The 11,297-nt window shown below is 56.2% G+C and overlaps 2 protein-coding genes across 2 annotated transcripts; one reads left to right on the plus strand and one right to left on the minus strand.

The window, feature by feature from the left end:
- Nucleotides 1-327: 327 nt before the first annotated feature.
- Nucleotides 328-7,093, minus strand: LOC119111581 (KAT8 regulatory NSL complex subunit 3). Its single transcript, XM_037235391.1, has 11 exons — nucleotides 7,021-7,093; nucleotides 5,929-6,060; nucleotides 5,182-5,315; nucleotides 4,308-4,460; nucleotides 3,157-3,418; nucleotides 2,749-2,895; nucleotides 2,182-2,338; nucleotides 1,338-1,780; nucleotides 924-1,107; nucleotides 507-629; nucleotides 328-377 (listed from the first exon to the last, which is right to left on the minus strand). The coding sequence occupies exons 2-11, from the start codon at nucleotides 6,046-6,048 to the stop codon at nucleotides 328-330; spliced, it is 1,773 nt and encodes a 590-aa protein (XP_037091286.1). The 5' UTR covers nucleotides 6,049-6,060; nucleotides 7,021-7,093.
- Nucleotides 7,094-8,071: 978 nt separating this feature from the next.
- On the plus strand, nucleotides 8,072-10,274 carry LOC119111582 (BTB/POZ domain-containing protein KCTD9). Its single transcript, XM_037235392.1, has 4 exons — nucleotides 8,072-8,157; nucleotides 8,340-8,546; nucleotides 9,477-9,628; nucleotides 9,937-10,274. Exons 2-4 carry the CDS (start codon nucleotides 8,536-8,538, stop codon nucleotides 10,272-10,274), a joined length of 501 nt encoding a protein of 166 aa, XP_037091287.1. The 5' UTR covers nucleotides 8,072-8,157; nucleotides 8,340-8,535.
- The last annotated feature ends 1,023 nt before the right edge of the window (nucleotides 10,275-11,297 follow it).

Genomic DNA, 11,297 nt, shown 5'->3' on the forward strand with positions numbered 1-11,297 from the left:
TCTTTCCCATACGAGCTGTCCCCTATCTGTCTGTTATTTATAAAGGTGTCTGTCCCTTACAAGCTGTCTGTCAAGCTTACCATCTGTCCGTCCCTGCGAGCTGTCTTCTGCCTATCCTCTAACGAGATGTCCGTTCCCAACGAACAGCTCCCTATCTGTCTGTCCCCTACGACTACTCTCTGTCGGTCTGTCCCCTATCTGTCTATCCCCTATCGAGATGTCTGTCTTTTACGAGATGTCCCCTGTAGTCGGCCCGTATTCCCAAAAGCGTCTCGTTAGGATCACAACACTGGCTACCGGTCGGCCGTCGACCGACTGGAGCGTGGGCTATCTCCTCACCTTAAACGGCGGCGTCGTCATCATTTTCAGCGTCGCGGCTGCCGCAGCGGGGGCAGGCGGCAGCGGAGGAGGCGGCGGCGCAGGCGGCGCGCTGGGAGTGGACGCCGCCGACGGCGGGGACGGCACGTGCGCCACCGGCCCCGGCTCGGGCTCGGGCTCGGGCGTGCCGCTGTCCGCCTCCTGGATCAGGTCGATGATGGGCGGCTCCGAGAGAGAGTCGTCGTCGGCGGCCGGCGAGCCGCCCGGCTCTGGACGCTGCGTGGCGGCACGCGGCCGGCCCCTCGGACGCCCTGTGGTCAGCCAAACACACACGGCGCGTGTCAGCAAAGAGGTGACCGAGCACGCGCGCAGCGGCCGTCCGCCCGCCGGACGCGGACGCGCCACAAGCTAATCAGCACAACACCGCACGTAACGCACGGGTAAGCGTTCCACACTACATACCACCGGGCATTCCCAATCCCTTGAAAATAACAAGATGCCCGTCTCGACAGTCTCCGGCCGCCAGGGGAGTCCGGGCAAACACTAATCTGACAGGCAGACCACACTGGCGGCAGACGGCTACTAGCCGGGGTGCGGGGCCGTACCGCTCCTGGTCGGCCTGGCACGCTGTTTGGCCGGGCCGACCGGCCGCCGCCGCCGCTCGCGCGCCAGGTTCCTCAGCACCGCGTCTTCGCGGCAGAGTGGCGGAGTCGGCAGCCGCGGAAACACGGGCAGCGTGCCGTCCAGCTGCTGCGTCAGGATGTTGGTCAGGAACTCGGAGACCTCCTCCTGCCGGCCGACGCACGCATGCCGCGTCAGAGGGACGAGTGGCGCGGCGCGTGAGCGGTAACTGACAGGAGCAGCCAGCCGGAGGGCGTCATATCCCAACCGAACAGCACTCGACACAGCCGGCTGCCGACACAACTTATCGGCACGGTCACAGCACGTCACGGCCACTGACGGCCCGCCTCGCGTGTCGTCACCGAGTCGACCCGTGCCGCCGCCGCCCGCCCCCTCACCATGACTGCGCGGTCCACCATGCTCTGCGTCAGGCCCTCGCGCTGCCGCTTGTGCCGGTTGACCAGCAGGCGGCGGTCGGCGCCGCCCACCACCACCAGGCCAGTCTCTGCACGCATCCGGTCGCGCATCAGCTCGAGCTCGTGCGGCGCCGCGTCGCTGGCCGACTGGCCCACCAGCAGCAGGGTGGGCGTGCGCGACTCGAGCAGCGGGTCGTCCGGCTCGCCGCGCCGCCCGGCCGCCGACCAGTACGGGAAGCCGAGCCCGACCACGGCGCTGACGGGCTCGACCAGCGCCAGGTGGGCGGCCACCAGACCGGCGGCGCCCCAGCCGAGCAGGACCAGCGGCCGGCCGGGCCGCCGCAGCTCGGCCACCTGGCTCCGGCACATGGCCATGATGTGCGACAGGCTCTCGCTAACGGTGATGCCGCGGCTCGGCGCGCCACCTGCCGACGGGGCGCAGGTCAGCCGAGGTTAGACATGGTCGGCCGAAGTCAGGGACGGGTCAGACGAAGTCACGGACGGGCCAGCCCGTCAGTCGCAGTTCAACCGAGGTCAGACACGGGTCAACGGATGATAATAAAACGCGTAGCCTGTCATATACAGCTCATTACGCGCCACACCGCAACGACTGTACCGGCGCACATACACACCACGCGAACAAAATCGCCAGATACTACAGAAACACCTGCAGGGCAGAGCCGGCTGCTGTGTCAACGAACGGTATATGTCGGAGCGCAGCGGCAACAACCATCTACGCACGCCCGGTCCGCTCGTCGCCAGCGAGCCTGCCGACCGACCGGACCCTGCAGAGGGCGCAGAGCGGCCGTCGGCGCGTGCCACTCACCCTCGAACACGCTGATGGCGACCACCTTGCCGAGCGCCGAGAGCTGGCGGTGCCAGAAGTCGAGCCGGCCGGTGCCGAAGCCAAGCCGGCTGGCGTCCGAGCCGTGGCACGGCGACGACGGTACCAGCACCAGCAGCGGGTTGTTGGGAAGGCGCCGCTGCTCGGCACCAGCACGGCACCGGCGGGTCAGCGGCGCCGGTCGGAGCGCTACAGACAGGCGCGTGCGCGCCACCAGGGACGGTGCCGGAGGTGGAGACGGCGCAGCCGAGTACGCAGGATCGTGAACAGTTCTGACTTTGTTCTGGTGTATTCCGCCCAGATAGGTGTGAAACATTCCGAGGTTTTAAGGGTGGGCAACGTCTATGTGATGACATAGTACTGCATATCTTATGATATTGCATTCATTACTCAAACACTTTATCAAATGAAGCCATTGAAGCGCTAAGTTCCATGCCTGTGTTCCATCCCACGCGTCCCATCCATACTGCCACAGGCAATGGTGAGTTCTTACTGATTCCCTGGCCGGCTGGGTTATCGGACCGCCGCCGATCACCGCTCGGTACGCACCAGCTTGTGCTGAGAGATGATGTGGGTGGCCGGTTCCCAGGGCCGGCGCAGCAGCGGCGCCAGCGTCTCGGCGGAGAGCGGGCCGTGGCGGGGGCCGGCCGGCCACGTCAGCCGAGCCGCCAGCGATGGCGTCTTGCTGGTCAGCGTCTGCCGACAGACGGGGCAGTGTCGCTCAGCCGCGGCGCACGTCTTCAGACACCCGCACACGTCTCCGGGACGTCCCTCAGACGCTGGAGGGCCCGACAGTGGGTTGTTGTAATGGGACGTGTGGTGCCTGCACACCACATGGAATAGCCACGGCCAGGAACGCGGTCCAGTGCAGCCCCAGCCGGCCCCCCGTCACAAGGCGTGCCCTCCACCTGGCCAGCCGGCTAAGCGTCGGAACGAGCGAGAGAGCGCCGCACGCACCTGCACCACCTCCAGGTAGAGCGCCAGCGCGTCGCGACCCAGCTTTTGCAGCAGCAGGCCGTGCAGCCACTGGCAGAGCGGCCGCTGCCAGCCGGCCGCCGCCAGAGCGCGCCGCACCCGTGACGCGCACCGATCCGCGTGCACGCGCGCCACGAACGCCGCACCGCGCCGGCCGGCTACCGCCCGTCGCGCCAGCTGGTAACCGTCCAGAGCAGCCAGGACCCGCCGGAGCAGCTGGCGCTTGGCCGGGCTCCACGATGACCTGGCGGAGGAACGGTGAACTAATGTCAAGCAGTCCGGCCGTCAGATGACCTCACCGCCGCGGCGGCCGCGAGAAATTGTAATAATCGTCACCAATATTAAGCAGTGGAGAGTGTGTGAACGATGCACGCAGCAGCGTGAACACTGTCTATGAACTACTAAGCGTGCGTAAGTTTCCCACAAATATTGGGGCCATCCATAAATCGCGTTACGTTTTTTTGTTGTTGACAATTTCAAACCCCCTTCCTTGGCTACGCACTGTTTACGCTTAGTGGCCTCCTTGTCCTGTGGTTACACTGAAGGCCACCACAAATTTACAAAAAGGTTCCGCCCGTTTGACCCTTTTCCAGCTTAAGCTGTACACAAATACCAGCGTGCTGCTTGCGATGAAAGCCAGCAGAATAAAGGATCAAACCATCGGAACCTGGCTTTCTGGTTTCCGAGCATTGAAAAAACTATAACATGATTTGAAGCTACACCTGAAATAACGTTACGTTGTCACCCCTCCCCCATGCTACAGACCTCTGTTAAGCTCCATTAAAAACCCATCCGCCTCCAAACGTGAGGTCACATATGTGTATCTCATCAGTTCATGTCATCTTGTTATGATGGGAATTAACATCCATCTTCTTAGCTGCCATCAGCAGCGGAAGGGCGGGGGGGGGGGAGGAAGTGGTCGGCTAGTGGTTCCCACCGGCTGCGGGCCCCTCCCCGCCCCCGGGGAGTCTCACTGGTCCAGCTGTTCAATCACTCCTGGCCCCTCCCCGCCCACGGGGAGTCTCACTGGTCCAGCTGTTCGATCACCCCTGGCCCCTCCCCGCCCCCGGGGAGTCTCACTGGTCCAGCTGTTCGATCACTCCTGGCCCCTCCCTGCCCCCGGGGAGTCTCACTGGTCCAGCTGTTCGATCAGGTCATCGGGCACGTCGCGCGCGTTGGCCACGTGCTCCTGACACTCGTCCATGGCGGCGCGCGCCGCCCGCTCATCGGCGGCCGTCAGCGTCTCCGCCTCGTCCACCGACTCCACGTCCACCGGCGAGCTGCAGCTGTGGATGGGGCGGGGTCAGGCCATCAGCACGGTCAGGTCACCAGTGGGGTCATGTCACCAGCGGGGCCATGTCACCAACAGGGTCGGGTCACCAGCAGGATCAGGTGGCCAATGGGCTCAGGTCGCCAGCAGGATCAAGTCACCAGCAGACTCAGGTCACCAGCCAGATCAGGTCACCCGCAGGATCAGGTGGCCACACCAACAGGATCAAGTCACCAACAGGGTCAGGTCACCAGTGGGTCAGGTCACCAGATAAGTTGTCACTGGAGAGGTCAAGTCATCAACAAGGCCAGGTCACCAGCAGATCAGGTAATTAGCGGGGTCACGTCACTAGCGGGATCATGTCACTGGCGGGGTCAGGCCACAAGCCAGCACCCATCATCACACATGCTATGGGGCAGGGGCACACAGGGGCAATCTCACCGTGTCAGGAGCACTGTAAGACAGTGCAAGAGACAACATGACAGGCGATTTGTGTGAAATAGGTTCACTGTGTCTGCTGTAAAACATCATATTAGATCATCATGAAGCAGAAAGCTTGTCAGTTAAGTCCCATCCACAATACTATGCAGTGAAGTCTGGGCTGAGCTAGCCAAAGCTTCTAGTGGGTGACATGGGTCTATGTAGTTTTATTTGGATGCCATTTGTCACCATGTCACTGGTCGCCCCATTCTAGAGGACTGATCTGGCTGGCAGGGGCAGCAGCAAAGAGCACTCACAGCTGACGTCCACTCTGTGCCGGGGGGTTGACCAGCACCAGACGGGTCTGGTGCTGCACGTGCACCCCGTCGGAGCGCCAGCTCCACGGCCGGGTGTACAGGTGGTCCAGTGACACACAGTGTGTCTGACGAGTCTGGTGACGGTGACAGACAGGCACAGTCAGATGCTGGGTGGAGGTGGTGGTGCACAGAACAGAGATGTGAGCATGTGTACATGGGGAGCAGCAGCCAGATGCCCTGAGCTAGTGAGACACTGCAGAATGGTCACTGACCAGCTGGGACATACAGCATGATGAGAGTATGGATATGATTTGAACAGGTTCTTTTGTGGAGGTGTGAAACTGCACATATTGACATACCTTGTGACCTCTTACTTCTCTGTTTTCACACTGGAAGTGCATGTCTACAAAAAATCAAAAGTGAAGGTACCATAGAATCAAAAGAGGCATGAGAACAATGATGAAATTTCCAGTACAAATTCAGTTCATGGAACTTAAACATAGTTTGGGCAGTTAGTATGTTATTGGACATGTAAATGACTCTGCGGCACCATGGCCATAACCACAGTGAAGCCACAGTGAATATATCCATGTACACAAAACAAAGAGCATATGTTGAAGATAGGCAGCTGGTGCATGGTACCAGATATTCATGCATACTTGCCTATCTAAACTGTCAGCAGCCATGTTTGCAACTGTTGCACACTTGGCCAGCAGCCCCAAAGTGCCTGATTTCTGACATGCTCACCTTTGTTGAAATATGCCTCAGGAACGCATCACCCTGTGGTGGTCCCAGATCCTCGCCCTCATTGCTGTCCACTGGACTCAGGGGCTCATCCGGAGTATGAGAGAGTGGGGTGGATGACATTCTGTAGACTAACTGCAATAATACAGACAGTAATCAAAGGCACACCCTCATAATCTCCTCCCCCCCACCTCCCTCAGAAGTGATTCTAGGCCTGTCAGTGGAATAACAAGAGGTCTTGCATTGGCCAACAAATAAACCCTGGTAAAACATTGGCTTGCATATCAGTCTTGTATTAAAGCAAGCAGTTGACATAGTGATATTGTGAGATATAAAGTTGGTCAGGTTTCAACCCAGTCATGTACTATATGGCTGTAAATGTTTGCACAGAAATACATATAGGTTGCATTAATTATAAAATGGCATCTATGGGCCAGACTGAAAGAAATATGCTGCCCTAAGCATGTGACAGTAACATTGCAGCAACAACTTCCATGCACATGCAGTGTGACTCCAAACTCTACATTTGGCAAGCATTTTGTACCCCTTTCAGCAAGCTGAGTGCCTAGGTCTCAAGGAATTGCATGTTTCAATGAAAAATTGGGACCAAAATGGTCCCAAAATATTTATCCTGGAAAAATCGTGCAGAAAATTGTAAATCAAAACTCCAGCCCAGTATGCCACCGCGTCTCCGTCTCAAACATAAAAAACATAGCAGCAAGGAGAACCCCCACGCAGCAAAACATCAAAGGAAATACTCTGCATGCATAGTGAACTTATCTATCCTTTTTTATCATCGTTTGTATTACACCTGCACGCTCACATTCCCACGCTGTGTAGTACTGGGACTTTGGGGTAGCTCTCTAGCGGCACTTACGATTCCTGTGGTGCATTAGCACCACATACTTAGAATATTCTGACATTCTTATTGTAGAAGATGATGCAGACTATAATCTAAGAGAAAATAGCAAATGTAACTTTATTTAAATAAAATGTCTGTTGTTTTAACCAAAATATAAAATTTTAGAACCAAAAAATTATGACTGAATTAAAATATACGTCATATTATCTAGGGTCAATACCTGATCAACTTACTTGATTGCGATAATAAACAAAACCATAATAGCAGCCTTATGGAACCGGGAGAAGACGGCTTCCCCGGTCGCTTGTAGAGGATTGTCGATGGGTGGGGGAGGTTGAAGGGGTCAGGCAACTGGGTTGGTGGGCGTTGGACTGCCTGCTTCTGTTCAGTGGCTGGGAATCAAATAAAAAACGAAGCGATGCAGGCACATGTGGCGTTGTCAAACACTGAGGCAGACTGGAGTAGAGTAGTAGTTAGGTAACTGGTTATCACATCAGCATGACAGCACCATTAAGAGTGTCAGTTTTTCGGAATGGCTGTGCCGGCTGTGGTCATGTAAGTTCTTTTGAATCTTTTATGAAACCTGTCTCCTTTTGGGCTGTATTAAAGGCTCCTACCTTGCATAAAGGTCAGGCTTCATGGGTGGGTGTTAGGTTACAGGGGTGTAGTTTCATAAAATAAGTTTGGGTTGGCTGTGCAGTGAAAGATTGTGAAGGATGCCATATAATTTTCCCAAAGAAAGATTCCCTCCAAATCTGTCCACTTCTTAAAGCTGGCAGAGGAGTTGGAGCCTCTTCAAAGTGATGGGAAGGTGCACCCCTGAGTGGTTATTGCTACCACATTTCTGCAGAAACAATTTTGGCTGTATTCAATTCTGACCAGGCTGCTGACTGGGTTTGTCTGATTTCCACTGCCTAGCTTGCAAGACACTGATGTCATGTTCTCTTTTCTTTGATCATGTATGTGCTGACTGAATGGGATGATTCAAGTGCTCAATGTTTGATGTCATTTTTAGGGCATGGATGTACCATTGCATTCATGTAAGCATCTAACTATGATAGCATTTATGAAAATTTTGCATTGCTGAAAGCATATTGTAATGATGCAGTATTATAGATAAATGCAGACATTCATGGGCACCATCCAGTTACATCATGCTCATCTGGTGTGGACTGTTGTAATGCCATCTCTGGCATGCAGTTGCATTCTTTTCAATGCAGTTTGGGTTTAATATTCTGCATGTTTCAGGCCCTTCTGTTTAGGAACTCCCTGAGTGACCTGATGTCAGTAGCATCATCCAAGCTTGGGTTTGCTGTTGGAGCACTGTTTAATGAGCAAGGAGGTCTCATTAGTGATCCAGACATCATAAGGTAAAAATTATGTTTTGTCATATAATGCTCAAACAGGTGGTGTGCAGTGGTGTTTGCCATCATAAGGTCATGACTGGATTGGTAATATTTTTAGCTGAACAGCATTTAATGGTATATCTTAGCCAGAAGCATATATGATGGGCTTGCTGTGCACAGCACCCAGGTGACAACTGATGTTGCAGGGATGGTGACATACTGCTGGCGGCTGCCGAGGGTGAGCCGTTTTCCCGTGCTGCGCCATCCCTCGCTGCTGGCGGCGCCGCTGGTGTCCGGAGCGGGTGCTCCGACAGTGGCACCACTGAGTGGGTGACGCTGAACGTGGGCGGCCGCCTGTTCACCACCAGTGTCACCACGCTCACTGGCGTCGAGCCGAACTCGATGCTGGCCAGGTAGGCCCCCACACCGATAACAGGGTGATTCGTCTGGTGGCGTTTGGCTGACTGATAGTCGGGGACTTGCTGACTGGAAGTGTTGAGCTGATGGCAATATGAAGGCATCATGAGAGATGATCTTGGGTGGACTGAGGCGGTAGGTCATGCCAGCGGACGGTGTGAGCTGAGGGATACTTCTAGGGGATCCGGCTGTTGATATTTAACAGAATTTTCCACCAGGTCGAGTGGTGGAAAATTCTGATGTTTGGTTGGCCAAGACCAGGGCTTGGTAATGGACGGTATTTAGCGGGATGAAACATCGCATGCAGACAGACAGGCTTACCTCATTGAGATAGCAGACCTGCTGGCAGATACTGTTTATCCCACTGAAAGACCGGGACAGACTCCATTTGACAGTGGCAGACGACATTTAGCTGACCAAGACTCGGAAGGCATTCTCACAGAATATTTAGAGCACGTCGTCTAACGCTATTCGACGACTATGCGGCCAAGCGATGCTATCACATGGTGGCGTGCTGATTGGCACAGAACGGCATGCTGACGCATGGTGTTACTCTCACCTAAACGTTAGGGTATGTTGACGTGTATGTGGGGCACCAATGCGTGGTGTCCGGGGAGGGGGGGGGGGGGGGGGGGGGGGATTTGGCGGTTTGGGACACCAGGGCATGGCGACGAGCGGTATTGATTGGCGGGGACGCCAGGCCACAGTGTCAAGCAATATTCGGTCTCAACTTGGGCGTTGACTGCGTGCTCAGCTCGCCCCGCATAGTATGAATGACAGCGCACACGGACAGATAGCCGAGCCTAATGCCTCCTCATGATCGCCCCCGCGTGTCTCCGCCTAGGCTGCAAATCTGGCTGTACTGGCAACGCTACCGTCTCAAGGTGCGTGTGCCGCTGTGATGCCTTCCGACCGTGTCGCTGCAGGATGTTCGGCGGCGACCCTGAGGGCTTGCGTCCCGGTGACCGGGACAGCTCGGGCGCCTACCTGATCGACCGCAGCCCCACCTACTTCGAGCCGATCCTGCACTACCTGCGCACGCGGCAACTGGTGCTGGACGAGGGTGTCAACCCGGCCGGTACGGGGCGCGCCCGGCGCGGTTCCGCCGGCGCCGGGCACCTGGCACAGACCTAACGCTAGAGGGGCGGACGGGGCGTGCCACCGATACTGCCGAACGGCCCGGACACAAGCGTCAGTCTATTTGCGAAGCAACTACCACGCAGCGTGTGCGTGTGTATGCCTGTACTAGGTGTCGGCGTCGCCGAGACTGCAACACGGCCTGAGTGAGCTGCCCTTGGCGTGCCGCTGCGCCACTGTGCGCCCTCTCACGCCCAGGTGTCGTAAGCCTTGTCAGAATCTGTGGCTGAGCGCGCCGTCTGTGGCCAGGTGTGCTGGAGGAGGCGCGCTTCTTCGGGGTGGAGTCGCTGCTGGGCCGGCTGGAGGCGCTGGCGGCGGCCGCGCCGCCGGTCGCCGCCGACGCGCCGCTTTCGCGCCGAGAGGTGGTGCGTGCCCTGCTGGTGACGCCCAGCCAGGCCAGCCTCCGCTTCCAGGGCGTCAACTTCACTGGCGCCGACCTCTCCAAGCTCGATCTCAGGAACATCAACTTTAAGGTGGGACCGGGCGCGCCGAGGGCCGGGTCCCCGCCCGGGGCGCGAGACGAGCGGCTGCCGACGATCGCCGGCGGTGCTTGTTCCGCTGGGTTTGGAGGTAACGGCGGTGGGTAGCGACTGTGACACTTCGTAAATGGCTATCCTAGAGGTATATCAACATCCGGTTCCAATGTTCTACTTTGTGTTGTGGATTGTGCGGGAGGCTTAAATGGGTTACGCCACTGGCGTTAGGACGGATATAGGTGATTGAAGGCCATTTTTTGCATCGACTAATGCCAATGGATCTTCAGAGGCATTGATGTGCTTTGCCCGGGCGAATGTAGGCCAGAATGATGTATGCCTGGTGGCGCTGCGTAATTTGATTTATTCTCAAAGCGGGCAGTGCCATGAGAACAAATTGCTCCGACTCGGCGGGTTTAAGCGGAGTGTTGTCAAGACCGCCTTCCAGCACAGCTGTAATCTGAGCACCAGTGGCACCATTGGTTCGTCCACAGAAACGGGATGTATTTATCTTCAACTCCCACTACCATAAAGCCAGACATGTGCTACATTTTGTCGTTTTGAAGTCATACTTCATACCGTCACATACTAAGCTTTTGATCATTAGTATTTATGGCTGAGGAAGGAAAAATGGTTATGCGTATATCGCACACACCTGGTCTCGAGCCTGTCTCGGGTTCGTCAGGTGGTAGATGTGACCCGCTTGCACCGCAGACATAAGTTCATACTTCATACCGTCACATACTAAGCTTTTGATCATTAGTATTTATGGCTGAGGAAAAATGGTTATGCGTATATCGCACACCTGGTCTCGAGCCTGTCTCGGGTTCGTCAGGTGGTAGATGTGACCCGCTTGCACCGCAGACATGATCAACAGGAACGTTTAGTGACTGGTTGGGAAAGTACCGATAGTTTCCGTTAATCATGTCCTGTCGCCGAAGTCTGTGGCATCTACCACGTGACGACGAACTCAAGACAGGTGCAAAACCAGATGTGCAACGTGAACATAACCGTCTTGCCTTACTCCCGTAGTCCGTACTAAACGTTACACGGCGGATGTCATCCGGTCCAACATCCATCGATCGCTTTTACGTTTGCTGATCATGTTTCATGTTGTTTTGCGGCATTAATAGGTTT

The sequence above is a fragment of the Pollicipes pollicipes genome, unplaced genomic scaffold (assembly GCF_011947565.3).
Source record: "Pollicipes pollicipes isolate AB1234 unplaced genomic scaffold, Ppol_2.1 Scaffold_7261;HRSCAF=8764_pilon_pilon_pilon, whole genome shotgun sequence".
NCBI classification, from domain to species: Eukaryota; Metazoa; Arthropoda; class Thecostraca; order Pollicipedomorpha; family Pollicipedidae; genus Pollicipes; species Pollicipes pollicipes.